This window comes from Heteronotia binoei, chromosome 4 (genome assembly GCF_032191835.1).
Source record: "Heteronotia binoei isolate CCM8104 ecotype False Entrance Well chromosome 4, APGP_CSIRO_Hbin_v1, whole genome shotgun sequence".
In the NCBI taxonomy this organism is placed as follows: Eukaryota; Metazoa; Chordata; class Lepidosauria; order Squamata; family Gekkonidae; genus Heteronotia; species Heteronotia binoei.
In genome coordinates this window covers 181,847,205-181,861,470 of record NC_083226.1, presented here as the reverse complement: position 1 = coordinate 181,861,470, position 14,266 = coordinate 181,847,205, and the positions used below count along the sequence as shown (strand labels likewise).

Below are 14,266 nucleotides of genomic sequence, written 5' to 3'. Positions count from 1 at the left end.
AAAAGTGTAGGAACGGTCATGAGTAGAGTATTTATTGAAAATTTGGGGCTTGTAAACTTTGCTAGTGATCTGTTCACAGTGTATTCTCCAGTTCTCGCCAGGAGGTTGGCAGCCGTGAGGGCCATTTCCAATGCTTACGCAGGCAAGCGCCTGTTTCCTTCAACCATAGAGCTGGCCCGTTTCCACAGCAACCCCCTTCCCTCTCGACAACAAAGCCCAGAAGCAACTTCCGGCCCGTGGGCCAAGCGCTTCCGGTTTGCTCTGAGGCGCTCATCTCGCCGCGTTATCTATGGTGCCTCTCGAGGCTAGAGCGGCCGCGTCGCCTTCTGCTTCCGCTCAAGCGCTTTCCCGTCGTCCTCGGCGCCCGCCCGGCTTCCGGTGGGCAGGGCGTTGCTAAGATGGCGGCTGCGGCGGCGGCGGAGGTGCAGCAGCTGCAGGAGCGCCTGGAATCCCTGGAGGAGCGCGTCTTCGGGGCGCCGGGCGGGCCCGCCGAGGCCAAGAAGGTGCGTCGGGAGGGAGAGCTTGGTTGAGCTGGCTCGTGACCTGGGGTTGCCAATCCCCAGTTGGGGGCAGGAGATCCCCCGGTTTGGAGACCCTCCCCCCGCCTCGGGGTCATCAGAAAGCGGGGGGGGGGGAGTGTCTGTTGGGCGCTCCATTGTTCCCTAGGGAGACCCATCCCCATAGGGTATAAAGGAGAATTGATTTCTGGGGCTCTGGGGGAGGCTGTTTTTTGAAGTAGTGGCACAAAATGTTCAGCATAGCATCTGATGCCCCTCTTCAAGACACCCTCCGAGTCTCAAAAGGATTGGACCAGGGGGTCTAATTCTATGAGCCCCCAAAGAAGGTGCCCCTATCCTTCAGTATTTCCAATGGAAGGAAGGCATTTAAAAAAGATGTGCGGTCCCTTTAAATGTGATGGCCAGAACTCCCTTTGAAGTTCAATTACGCTTGTCACAACCTTGCTCCTGGATATCCCCACCCCAATGTCTCCTGGCTCCACCCCCAGAGTCCCCAGATATTTCTTGAATTGGACTTGGCAACCCTAAAGGGACCTGAAGCGGCCTTCATCGTTCTCCTCCCCCTCCTCCTTTTATCCTTGAAACAACACTGTGGGTGGAGAGACCATGACTAGCTCAAGGGCACCCAGCAGGCTTCCTTCCAGGGTGCAAGTGGGCATTCGAACCTCGGACTCTCAAGCCTGGCACCTTTAATCACTACACTATACTGACCAGTTACAGGCTCTTATTATCAGAAAGAGCCAGAGTCCAGGAGCACTTTCAAAGCTAGATGAGCCTCTGGTCTAATTCAGCAAGGCTCATCCCATGTTCTTATATCTTCCTGGTCTTCAGTCCATGTTTCCCATACTATAGAAGTCTTGCTGCATTTAAATGCAAGCAGTTGTTTTAAGGACACTTTTTTGTGCTTATCGCATTGCTATTTTGTTGTTGTTGTTGTTGTTGTTGTGAAGTCACAATTCATAGTATGCTTTCTAGTGTTGATTCATTCAGTTGTCAATCCAGTTGTCATTTTCCCCCAGCGTGGGAGCCAGCATGGTGTTGTGCTTAAGAGCAGCAAACTCTAATCTGCAGAGTCAGGTTTAATTCCCCGCTCCTCCACTTAAAGCACACTGGGTGACCATGGACCAGTCACAGTGCTCTCAAATCTCTCAGCCCCACCTGCTTCACAAGATGCCTGTTGTGGGGAGAGGAAGGGAAGGAGATTTTAAGCCACTCTGAGACTCCTTAAGTTTGAGAAATGCAGGTCATAAGAAACCAACTCTTTCTCTTCTTCTTCAGATATCAGATGGCTTGGTGAAACTCCAGGTGGCTTTGGGGAACATTGCAAGTAAAAGAGAGAGGATTAAAATTCTTTATAAAAAAAGTAAGTGGTTTTTAATTTGTTGTTGTTGTTCAGCCGCACAGTCGAGTCAGACTCTTTGCGACCCCATGGACAAAGTCACGCCAGGCCCTCCTGTCTTCCACCATCCTCTGAAGTCTGCTCAAATTCATGATAGTTACATCAGTAACGCTGTCCAGTCGTCTCCTCTTTTGCCGTCCCCTTCTTCTTTTGCCTCTGTCTTTCCCAGCCATCATGTTCTTCTCCAGTGAGTGCTTGCTTCTCATTTGGTGGCCAAAGTATTTGACTTCCAGGGAACAGTCAAGGTTTATGTCCCTTAGGAATGACTGATTTGATCTTCTTTCAGTCCAAGGGACTCTCAAGATTCTTCTTCATTACCACAGCTCAAAAGCATCTATTCTTCTGCGCTCGGCCTTCCTTATGGTCCAACTTTCACAGCCATACATTACTACAGGGAATACCATCGCTTTGACTATACTGACTTTTGCTGGCAGGGTGATGTCTCTACTTTGCTTTTTAATTATCCCCTCCTAAATAAGTAAAACCTGTTTCATCTTGGAAGATATATGAGAGCGAAACAGGAGAAGTGTTAAGACTGATGGCAATCCAGGTCTAGGGGAGAGGCCGTGGCTCAGCGGCAGAGCCTCTGTTTGGCATGCAGAAGGTCCCAGGTTCAATCTCCACCATCTCCAGTTAAAAGGACCCTCAGGAGGTGATGGGAAAGACCTCTGCTGCGACCCTGGAGAGCCACTGCCAGGCTGAGTAGACAAGACAGACCTTGATGGACCAAGGCTCTGAGTTAGCACAAGGCAGGTTCTTGTATTAATATGTGTGTAAATGCCCCACTGCAAACATACCATGTTGAAGCAGTGGGAGAAAGATGAGGCAGAGGGAATACACTGACCACAATTTGATGCTGCTTAGCCTACCTTTAGCATCTCACCATCATGCTTGTTCCTGGGTCTTGGAATGACATCATGCTGCGTGGTTATTAGAGGAGGGCTCTCCTTCCTTGGAGGTTTTTAAGCAGAGGCTGGATGGCCATCTGACAGCACTGAGGATCCTGCGAATTTAGGGGGAGGTGTTTGTAGTTTCCTGCATTGTGCAGGGAGTTGGACTAGATGACCCTAGAGGTCCCTTCCAGCTCTATGAGTCTATGAACTTGACCATTAGAATGATTCCTCAGTGGAAGAGGCTTCCTCGGGAGGTGGTGGGCTCTCCTTCCTTGGAGGTTTTTCAACAGAGGCTAGATGGCCACCTGTCAGCAATGAAGATCCTGTTAATTTAGGGGGAGGTATTTGTGAGTTTCCTGCATTGTGCAGGGGGTTGGACTAGATGACCCTGGAGATTCCTTCCAGTTATATGATTCTATGAACTTTGTGACGGGTAGAGCGGTTCCTCAGTGGAACAGGCTTCCTTGGGAGGTGGTGGGCTGTCTTTCCATGGAGGTGTTTAAACAGAGGCTGAATGGCCATCTGACAGCAATGAGGATCCTATGAATTTAGAGGGAGGTGTTTGTGAGTTTCCTGCATTGTGCAGGGGGTTGGACTAGATGGCCCTGAAGGTCCCTTCCAACTCTATGATTCTATGAGTTAGAGCAGTTCCTCAGTGGAAAAGGCTTCCGTGGGAGGTAGTGGGCTCTCCTTCCTTGGAGGTTTTTAAGCAGAGACTAGATGGCCATCTGACAGCAATGAGGATCCTGTGAATTTAGGGAGAAGTGTTTGTGAGTTTCCTGCATTGTTCAGAGAGTTGGACTAGATGACCTTGAGGTCCCTTCCAACTCTATGCTTCTATGAGTTAGAGCAGTTCCTCGGTGGAAAAGGTTTCCATGGGAGGTAATGGGCTCTCCTTCCTTGAAGGTTTTTAAACAGAGGCTAGATGGCCATCTGACAGCAGTGAGGTTCCTGTGAATTTACGGGGAGGTGTTTGTGAGTTTCCTGCATCATGCAGGGGGTTGGACTAAATGACCCTGGAGGTCCCCTTCCAATTCTAGGATTCTAAACTCAATGCGGACTCAGAAGTAACATTCATACACACAGTGTTGCACACAGAAAGACTCAAAGTCCACGGAAGAGCTTGATGCTAAACGGTGAAACTCCGCTCTTTTATACTTGCTCTCGTGGGAGTCTGAAGAAAGCAATCTCTGTCATCCCTCCACATAAGAATGCAACAAATCACTAACATGTACCAAGCCGTTTCTCAAAGGCTTCGTCAGGCATGTGTGATGCAGGGACACTTGAGCACCTTTAGCACACACCCTCAGTCACTTCGAGTCATGCAGAAAGGCAGGCGTCTACAGACCGCTCTGAGGCAGTGGGCGGAATTGTTTTATATATGCATAATTGGAAGCATTTTAGAATGCAGTTCATTATTTATGTTCTTAAAATATTAGCTGCCTTTCTTTCTGACTGAGCTCAAGGCTACTTACTAGGTAAATAAAATACATAACAAGTGGCATAAAAATAAAGCCAACATGTATATTCACAGTTTGAGGCTGCTTTAATCAAATGCCGTCCTAAACGAAACTATCTTCAGCTGCCTCTTCAAGATCACAGGTGAGGGACCCAGTTGCAGTTCCCTAGAGAGGTTTTTCCAAGGTTATGGGGCTGCCACCAAAAAGGCCCTCTCATGTGTATACACCAGACAAACTTCTTTGAATGATGGGCACAGTTAGGAGGGTTTCTCCTTGTGATATTAATGCTTAGTAAACCTTATAAGAGATGTCACTGCTGAAATCCCCATCTTGCAGATGGGAAGACTGAGTCTTGGCTGGAGATAAGGGCAACCTGACGCTTTGCTCCACTCCTTATTCTGACTGAACACGTCCAGGGTGTCTGTGCTGATGCTTTCTGCCTAGCGATCCACGTTTGCTCTGTTGCTGTCATCTTCTGACGTTCCCATTTTCTTCTCTCATTTGACGCTGGCAATTGGAAGTTGAAGATGTGATCAAATATTTGGATCCTCAGTACATCGATCGCATGGCTGTTCCGGATGCCATGAAGCTTCAGTTCATCTTGGCAGGTATTGTCATGTAATGGCAGAAATGCAACGCCGTGTGAGCAATTAGGGGTCGGAGTATTTTTAAGCTGTATCGTTTGTACAATCGTGCGCTCTGTTTCTCATGGCCGGATAGATTACACAACGCGACTTTGGGTGCGAACACACGAGAAATTTGGCCTGACCTAGCCACACACACACACACACACCCTGGATTTAACATGTGCGATCACCAGTGTTCCCTCTAAGCGGAGTTCAAGTGAGCTATCTCACAATTCTTTAGCCTTCAACTCACATATTTTTGGCCTAGCTCAGGAAGAACGGTGGGAGGGACGGTGGCTCAGCGGTAGAGCATCTGCTTGGTAAGCAGAAGGTCCCAGGTTCAATCCCCGGCATCTCCAAAAAAGGGTTCCAGGCAAATAGGTATGAAAAACCTCAGTTTGGTGTAGTGGTTAAGTGTGCGGACTCTTATCTGGGAGAACCGGGTTTGATTCCCCACTCCTCCACTTGCAGCTGCTGGAATGGCCTTGGGTCAGCCATAGCTCTGGCAGAGGCTGTCCTTGAAAGGGCAGCTGCTGTGAGAGCCCTCTCCAGCCCCACCCACCTCACAGGGTGTCTGTTGTGGGGGAGGAAGGTAAAGGAGATTGTGAGCCGCTCTGAGACTCTTCGGAGTGAAGGGCGGGATATAAATCCAATATCTTCTTCTTCTTCTTCTTCTCAGTCTGAGACCCTGGAGAGCCGCTGCCAGTCTGAGAAGACAATGCTGACTTTGATGGACCAAAGGTCTGATTCAGTATAAGGCAGCTTCATATGTCCATATGTCCAAGAACATCCCCCGAGCAAACTGATTTATGCAGTAGCTGCACCGTAAATTTATACAGGGACATTGTGAGACTGGCTGATTTGCTTTCTAAGGACCTGTAAGTCAAATAGCTCCGTTAACTAGCTGCTTCTGCCTCCACTGACCCATGTCCTTATGTCTGAACCCAGAAGAGCCTTCCGTGCTGGCTCAGGCAGCGCTTCTGGAGCAGGTGGACAGCCTGAAGCCGTACCTGGACAGTGCCCACATTAAAGGTGAGTCTCCCTTTCTTCTCGCCCAGCACCTGTGTGTCAGGTACTTCTAGGTTGGGGTCAGGATCTGTACCTGTTGCACTTTTTGTCCAAAGAGAGAGATGGCTACGATGCTCACGTGTATCCACACGCCCCCTTTTAAGCATGTTTATTGAACAAAAAGTTAAAATTGTGAGCCGTTTCAAGGAGCTTATGCCCCGACAGGTTCTCGTTTTGGTTTCTTCCTGCATCAAGAGCCAGTTTGGTGTAGCGGTTAAGTGCGCGGATTCTTATCTGGGAGAACCGGGTTTGATTCCCCACTCCTCCCCTTGCAGCTGCTGGAATGGCCTTGGGTCAGCCACAGCTCCCGTAGGAGTTGTTCTTGAAAGGGCAGCTGCTGAGAGAGCCCTCTCCAGCCCCACCCACCTCACAGGGTGTCTGTTGTGGGGGAGGAAGGGAAAGGAGATTGTGAGCCGCTCTGAGACTCTTTGGAGTGGAGGGCGGGATATATATCCAATATCTTCATCTACCTCACGGGGTGTCTGTTGTGGGGGAGGAAGGGAAAGGAGATTATGAGCCGCTCTGAGACTCTTCGGAGTGGAGGGCGGGATATATATCCAATATCTTCCTCTACCTCACAGGGTGTCTGTTGGTGGGGAGGAAGGGAAAGGAGATTGTGAGCCGCTCTGAGACTCTTCGGAGTGGAGGGCGGGATATAAATCCAATATCTTCCTCTACCTCATGGGGTGTCTGTTGTGGGGGAGGAAGGGAAAGGAGATGGTGAGCCGCTCTGATACTCTTCAGAGTGGAGGGCGGGATATAAATCCAATATCTTTTGTAAAAACAGGGCCATAGCTCACTGGCAGAGCCTCTGCTTGGCATGCAGATGGTCCCCGGTTCAATCCCCAGCATGTCCAGTTAAAAGGACCGGGCAGGAGGTGATGGGAAAGACCTCAGTGGTTCATCTCTAGAGCCTCTGCTTGGCATGCACAAAGTCCCAGGTTCAATCCCCGGCATCTCCATCTAAAAGGACCGGGTATTAGATTATGGGAAACACCTTGACCTCAGACCCTGGCTCTGCCTGGTGTGCGGAAGGCCCCTGGTTCAATCCCCAGCATCTCCAGTTAAAAGGACCAGGCAGGAGATGGGGTGAAAAACCTCCGAGACCCTGGAGAGCTGCTGCCAGCCTGAGTAGGCAATACTGAATGTTGATGGACCAAGGATCTCATTCAGTATAAAAGGCAGCTTCACGGGGGTTCATGCCTTCTACTGGTGAAGGGGGTATAATTTAGAAAGGGGTGGGGCCTCTTAACGTGGCATGAGCCCCTCTGTCGGGAGAATCTTGTTGACCTGTGACCCCGATCTCCCCTCTGGTCTTTTCAGCCGCTCCTGACCACGCCGCAAGACTCCAGCGCCTTTCTCAGATCCACATCCAGCAGCAGGTACGCAGCCAGTGGGTTTCAGGGGAGCAGAGAATCGCCCTTCATCTAAGGCAGGGCTGGCCAAACTTGCTTAACGTAAGAGCCGCATAGAATAAATGTCAGATGTTTGAGAGCCACAAGACTTGAATGTCACGTGTTTGAGGGCAGGGGAGAGGAAGGAAGGCAGGCAGGCAAATAGATGGGAGGAGGGAGGGAAGTGGAAAGAAAACAACTTTAAATGCATTTTCCAAATTGCCAGCTGGCTTGGCTTGGAGAAGTAATTTAAAGAGACAAATGCCTTCTCCAAGCTGGCCAACAGGGCAGTGGGGGCTTCAGAAGCCACACAATATGTGTGAAAGAGCCACATGTGGCTCCCGAGCCACAGTTTGGCCACCCTTGATTGAAGGTTTTTCTGTCTGCCTCAGCTGGGAGACGGTGTTTCCAAAGGTGTCGTTCCTGCAGAGCCATGTCCTGAGTCACCAATTCTCGTGGCGTGAACTCTTGTCATGCAGGGTGAACAGTTTGCACCAAAGAGGGATTCTCTAAAACAATCTGTCCCGGTTGGGGCCACCCCCAAGCGCTGTGAATTCCTGGCTAACTTGCTTCTGTCTGGATTTAGTATTAACCTTCCCTACTATTCCTCGCCTTTTTTGCTATCCTAGAGAGCCAGTTTGTTGTAGCAGTTAAGTACACAAACTCTTATCTGGGAGGAACCGGGCTTGATTCCCCACTCCTCCACTAGCAGCTGCTGGAATGGCCTTGAGTCAGCCATAGCTCTCTTATCTGGGAGAACCAGGTTTGATTCCCCCACTCCTCCACTTGCAGCTGCTGGAATGTCCTGGGGTCAGCCAGAGCTCTCTTATCTGGGAGAGTCGGGTTTGATTCCCCACTCCTCCACTCGCAGCTGCTGGAATGGCCTTGGGTCAGCCATAGCTCTCTTATCTGGGAGAACCGGGTTGGATTCCCCAGTCCTCCACTTGCATCTGCTGGAATGGCCTGGGGTCAGCCATAGCTCTCTTATCTGGGAGAACCGGGTTTGATTCCCCACTCCTCCACTCGCAGCTGCTGGAATGGCCTTGGGTCAGCCATAGCTCTCTTATCTGGGAGAACCGGGTTTGATTCCCCACTCCTCCGCTTGCAGCTGTTGGAATGGCCTTGGGTCAGCCAGAGCTCTCTTATCTGGGAGAACCGGGTTTGATTCCCCACTCCTCCACTCGCAGCTGCTGGAATGGCCTTGGGTCAGCCATAGCTCTCTTACCTGGGAGAACCGGGTTTGATTCCCCAGTCCTCCACTTGCACCTGCTGGAATGGCCTGGGGTCAGCCAGAGCTCTCTTATCTGGGAGAACCGGGTTTGATTCCCCACTCCTCCACTTGCACCTGCTGGAATGGCCTTGGGTCAGCCATAGCTCTATTATCTGGGAGAACCGGGTTTGATTCCCCACTCCTCCACTCGCAGCTGCTGGAATGGTCTTGGGTCAGCCATAGCTCTCTTACCTGGGAGAACCGGGTTTGATTCCCCAGTCCTCCACTTGCAGCTGCTGGAATGGCCTGGGGTCAGCCAGAGCTCTCTTATCTGGGAGAACCGGGTTTGATTCCCCACTTCTCCACTCGCAGCTGCTGGAATGGCGTTGGGTCAGCCATAGCTCTCTTATCTGGGAGAACCGGGTTTGATTCCCCACTCCTCCACTTGCACCTGCTGGAATGGCCTTGGGTCAGCCATAGCTCTCTTATCTGGGAGAACCGGGTTTGATTCCCCACTCCTCAACATGCAGCTCCTGAAATGGCCTTGGGTCAGCCAGTGCTCCCTTATCTTGGAAAACTGGGTTTGATTCCCCACTCCACTTGCAGCTGCTGGAATGGCCTTGGGTTAGCCATAGCTCTCTTATCTGGGAGAACCGGGTTTGATTCCCCACTCCTCCACTTACAGCTGCTGGAATGGCCTTGGGTCAGCCATAGCTCTCTTATCTGGGAGAACCGCGTTTGATTCCCCACTCCTCCACTTACAGCTTCTGGAATGGCCTTGGGTCAGCCATAGCTCTCTTATCTGGGAGAACCGGGTTGGATTCCCCACTCCTCCACTTGCACCTGCTGGAATGGCCTTGGGTTAGACAGAGCTCTCTTATCTGGGAGAACCGGGTTGGATTCCCCTCTCCTCCACTTGCATTTGCTGGAATGGCCTTGGGTCAGCCATAGCTCTCGCAGAGCTGTCCTTGAAAGGGCACTTTCTGGGAGAGCTCCCTCAGCTCCACCTACCTCACAGGCAACGTTCCCTGTAAGCTGCAGGGCCTTGTGAGCAAAAATCCTACTTTGTGAGCTAGTGGCATTAAAGTCGCGAGCCGCTGGCCTTCAAGTTGTGAGCTGCCGCATCAATTCGTGTGCTCTGGAGTCATCCTTCCTGAGCTAAGACAAAAATGTGTGAGCTGGAGGCTAAAAATCTGTGAGCCAGCTCACACTAACTCAGCTCGGAGGGAACGCTGCTCACAGGGTGCTTGTTATGGGGGAGGAAGGGAAAGGAGATTGTAAGCCATTCTAGGACTATCCAGAGTAGTGTTGCCAATCCCCAGGTGAGGGCAGGGATCCCCCGGTTTGGAAGCCCTCCCTCCAGGGTCATCAGAAAGTGGGGGGGGGGAGTGTCTGCTGGGCACTCCATTATTGCCTAGGGAGACCCATCCCCATAGGGTATGATGGAGAATTGATTTGTGGGTATCTGGAGCTCTGGGGGAGGCTGTTTTTTGAAGTAGTGGCACAGAATTTTCCGCATAGCATCTGATGCCTCTCTTCAAAACACCTTCTAAGTTTCAAAAGGATTGGACCAGGGAGTCTAATTCTATGAGCCCCCAAAAAGGTGCCCCTATCCATTATTTCCAATGGAAGGAAAGCATTTAAAAGGTGTGCGGTCCCTTTAAATTTGATGGCCAGAACTCCCTTTGGAGTTCAATGATGCTTGTCACAGCCTTGATCTTGGCCCCACCCCTAATGTGTCCTGGCTCCATCTCCAAAGGCTCCTGGCTCCACCCCAAAGTCCCCAGATATTTCTTGAATTGGACTTGGCAACCCTAACCCAGAGTGAAGACAGGCTATAAATCCAGTATCTTCTTCTCCAGGTTAGAGTCTGCCCCTATTAACCAGGACACCACACTGGCTCTTAATGGTTCTTCCCCCTCCCCCAATAAAAGTAGAGCTCCTTAGATTTCTCTCAGCATCCCGGTGTTGCACTGTAGAGACTGGCAAAACCCAAGATGGGGGGAAGTGTTTTACAGGGTTCTTCTGGCGTTACAGGACCAGAGCGAAGCGGTGACTGAGAGCGTCCGGCTACTCCTGGAGGATTACAACAGGATGGTATCCTTCTTTCATTGCCACCCCCTTGGCAAGAACACCCAAGCCAAAGTAGCTGCTTTTGCTTGCAGGGGGTGGGGGGGTGCCCTCCAGCCCAGCCAGCTCTTCTTTCTCCTGTCTGCTGCTAGGCTTTTGACCTGGGCCTGACCTATCCCACCTTTTGGTCGGAGCCCTGACTATCTGATGAGGTTGCTCAGAGAGCCAGTTTGGTGTAGCGGTGAAGTGTGTGGACTCTTATCTGGGAGAACCAGGTTTGATTCCCCATTCCTCCCCTTGCAGCTGCTGGAATGGCCTTGGGTCAGCCATAGCCCTCACATTGTTCTTGAAAGGGCAGCTTCTGTGAGAGCCAGTTTGGTGTAGCGGTTAAGTGTGCAGACTCTTATCTGGGAGAACCAGGTTTATTTCCCCCCTCCTCCACTTGCACCTGCTGGAATGGCCTTGGGTCAGCCATACCCCTCACATTGTCCTTGAAAGGGCACCTTCTGTGAGAACCAGTTTGGCATCGTGGTTAAGTGCATGGACTCTTATCTGGGAGAACGAGGTTTGATTCCCCCCTCCTCCACTTGCAGCTGCTGGAATGGCCTTGGGTCAGCCATAGCCCTCACATTGTCCTTGAAAGGGCAGCTTCTGTGAGAACCAGTTTGGCATCGTGGTTAAGTGCATGGACTCTTATCTGGGAGAACCGGGTTTGATTCCCCACTCCTCCACTTGCACCTGCTGAAATGGCCTTGGGTCAGCCATAGCCCTCACATTGTCCTTGAAAGGGCAGCTTCTGGGAGAGCTAGTTTGGCATAGTGGTTAAGTGCATGGACTCTTATCTGGGAGAACCGGGTTTGATTCCCCACTCCTCCACTCGCAGCTGCTAGAATGGCCTTAAGATAAGAACATAAGAGAAGGCATGTTGGATCAGGCCAGTGGCCCATCCAATCCAACACTCTGTATCACACAGTGGCCAAAATATACACACACGCACAGTGTGGCTAATAGCCACTGTTGGACCTCTGCTCCATTTTTTTATCCAATCCATTCTTGAAGATAAAATATGGCCCTCTGTGGTCAGCCATAGCTCTCGCAGAGTTGTCCTTGAAAGGGCAGCTTCTGTCAGAGCTTTTTCAGCCCCACCCACCTCACAAGGTGTCTGTTGTGTGGGAGGAAGGTAAAGGAGATTGTAAGCCGCTCTGAGTCTCTGATTCAGGGAGAAGGGCGAGGTATAAATCTGCAGTTATCTTCTTCTTCCACTTCCGCCTCCTGCTTTTTTTTTTTTCCCTTAAAAGTTTCCTTCCAGTCTCTGCTCCTTTCCAAGCAGTTTGTCCAGTGGGATGAGCTGCTAACCCAGATGGAAGCCACAAAGCAAGCGAAGCCTGTGCCGGAGTGAGGGCCGCGGCAGAGCGAGGAATCCTTCACGGTCGCGTGCAGCTGCCTCGCACCCTCGTCCAGCGCTTCCCTTTTTGTGAATTGGAGAAGAGAGTCACCGGACCCTGAACTGCCTCCTTCAGTCTGCCACGGCTCCTTGGACTTACACGCTTTTGGGCTCCGGCTGGCGGTGAGATGAGGAGCCTGTCATTCTCGACCCTTAAAGGAGGTGCATCCTTCTCTCCCTTAACAGTTCTCGTTGTAACTTATTTTGCGTTTCTCCTTCGACAAGCCGTGCATGATTCCTTGGTTTCGCTGCCGTTTCCTGCGGACCACAATAAAACCTTAACCCCGATGTTGCTGTCGCAGCTGCTTGTTCCCCTCGGGCCGCTCAGAACGGCGGATGCAAAGAGAGCTCTCCCGCGTCTTTAACCTAGCGGCTAGGAATTGTAGCCCGCTGCATTCTGCAGGTTCGGGCCGAGTTAGTAGTAAAAACGTAGGGTAAAATTTAGTAAGAGCAGATCGCTTGTATGCCACCTTGGCTTTGGCTACCACAAACCCAGTGTGCATAACTTCCAGAAGGTGCTAGCTTGGGCCTGGTGATGAGGGGCCACCCCCGACGATGCCCTGGTTGAACCCTCGGTAGAGTTGGGAAGGCAGTGGGGAATAGTTTCTTTTACGATTTTAAATAATATGTTTATGACAAGGTGTTCATATATTTAATCCTCCAGTGTTATTTCTAAAAACTCTGTAACTTGAAGACTTTTATGTATCAAATCCTTGCAATTCCTGTATGTGGAGGATGTGGAAATGCTGGAACAAATTAAAATACTGAGGAAAATACTGAAGATACAATTGGATTTGATTTTTTTGTTTGTTTGTTTTTGTCCGCTCTCGTAAATCGGCAAAAGAGGTTCCTTATAGTTCAGGCGTTCTTTACATCTCAGGACCTTTTCGTCCCACTTGTAACAAAAAATAAAATTTTAAAAAGTAAATTCAGTTACGTAAATTCAGTTTTTGAATAAGTTGTGCTTTTAATACATCAGACATGATACTTTTACGCGAAGCCAATTTTTGCACACTGTATCTTGTGTTCCTAAAGTAAACGTCACTTTCAGTCTGTAAAGACTAATAATGCATTTTATTTTTCAATTTTTCCAAATGTTTCTGGTTTCTTTTCTGGGGAAAGAAAAAAAAAGTGTTTTTCCCATGGCTTCAAAATGTCTGGATATTTTACTTCTCTAGCCCTTGGTGAGTCTTACAGGAAGACTTTAGATTCTGGAAATCGATGGTGCGGTCTCATTTGGAGTACTGTGTGCAATTCTGGTCACCACACCTCAAAAAGGATATTATAGCATTGGTTAAAGTCCAGAAAAGGGCAACTAGAATGATTAAAGGTTTGGAACACTTTCCCTATGAAGAAAGGTTAAAATGCTTGGGGCTCTTTAGCTTGGAGAAACGTCGACTGCAGGGTGACATGATAGAGGTTTACAAGATTATGCATGGGAGGGAGAAAGTAGAGAAATAAGTCCTTTTCTTCCTTTCTCACAATACAAGAACTTGTGGGCATTCAATGAAATTGCTGAGCAGTCAGGTTAAAACGGATAAAAGGAAGTACTTCTTCAGCCAAAGGGTGATTAACATGTGGAATTCACTGCCACAGGAGTTGGTGGCAGCTATAAGCATAGCCAGCTTCAAGAGGGGATTGGATAAAAATATGGAGCAGAGGTCCACATATATATATTGGCCACTGTGTAATACAGAGTTGGACTAGATGGGCCATTGGCCTGATCCAACATGGCTTCTCTTATGTTCTTATGAGATCTTTTGAATGCAATAATTTTTCTGAGCCTAAAAATCTTTTAATTCTTCCTTTACTCCAAAGTATTTATCACAAAGACATTGCCTCTTTTATTAGAACAGGGGTGGCCAACAGTAGCTCTCCAGATGTTTTTTGCCTACAACTCCCATAAGCCCCAGCCATTAGCTATGCTGGCTGGGGCTGATGGGCATTGTAGGCAACAAACATCTGGAGAGCTACCGTTGGCCACCCCTGTATTAGAAGACCTATCATTCCTAGCTGCAAAATTTTATGCAACTGTCGTCAATTTTTACAGCTGTTCATGTGATATCTAGCTCCCCGCCCCTCCGCCCAGTATTTTAGTAATCTGCTTAGAACTAATAAATTAAGAAGCAGAATGAGGCAGAGAGTTAGACTTTAACCCTGGAAGCCCATGAAGGTAGAAAGGTG

At 49.6% G+C, this 14,266-nt stretch overlaps 1 protein-coding gene across 1 annotated transcript; it reads left to right on the top strand.

Moving 5' to 3' along the window:
- Nucleotides 1-318: 318 nt before the first annotated feature.
- On the top strand, nt 319-12,863 carry DCTN3 (dynactin subunit 3). Its single transcript, XM_060236467.1, has 7 exons — nt 319-503; nt 1,797-1,881; nt 4,792-4,878; nt 5,845-5,928; nt 7,288-7,346; nt 10,606-10,665; nt 11,948-12,863. Exons 1-7 carry the CDS (start codon nt 399-401, stop codon nt 12,035-12,037), a joined length of 570 nt encoding a protein of 189 aa, XP_060092450.1. The 5' UTR covers nt 319-398; the 3' UTR covers nt 12,038-12,863.
- The last annotated feature ends 1,403 nt before the right edge of the window (nt 12,864-14,266 follow it).

Excerpts from the sequence above, each read along its gene's own strand:
- DCTN3 (XM_060236467.1), top strand. The coding sequence starts at position 399 with ATGGCGGCTGCGGCGGCGGCGGAGGTGCAGCAGCTGCAGGAGCGCCTG. Across the intron at positions 5,929-7,287 it reads GGACAGTGCCCACATTAAAG|CCGCTCCTGACCACGCCGCA; the intron begins GTGAGTCTCCCT and ends TGGTCTTTTCAG. Across the intron at positions 7,347-10,605 it reads AGATCCACATCCAGCAGCAG|GACCAGAGCGAAGCGGTGAC; the intron begins GTACGCAGCCAG and ends CTGGCGTTACAG.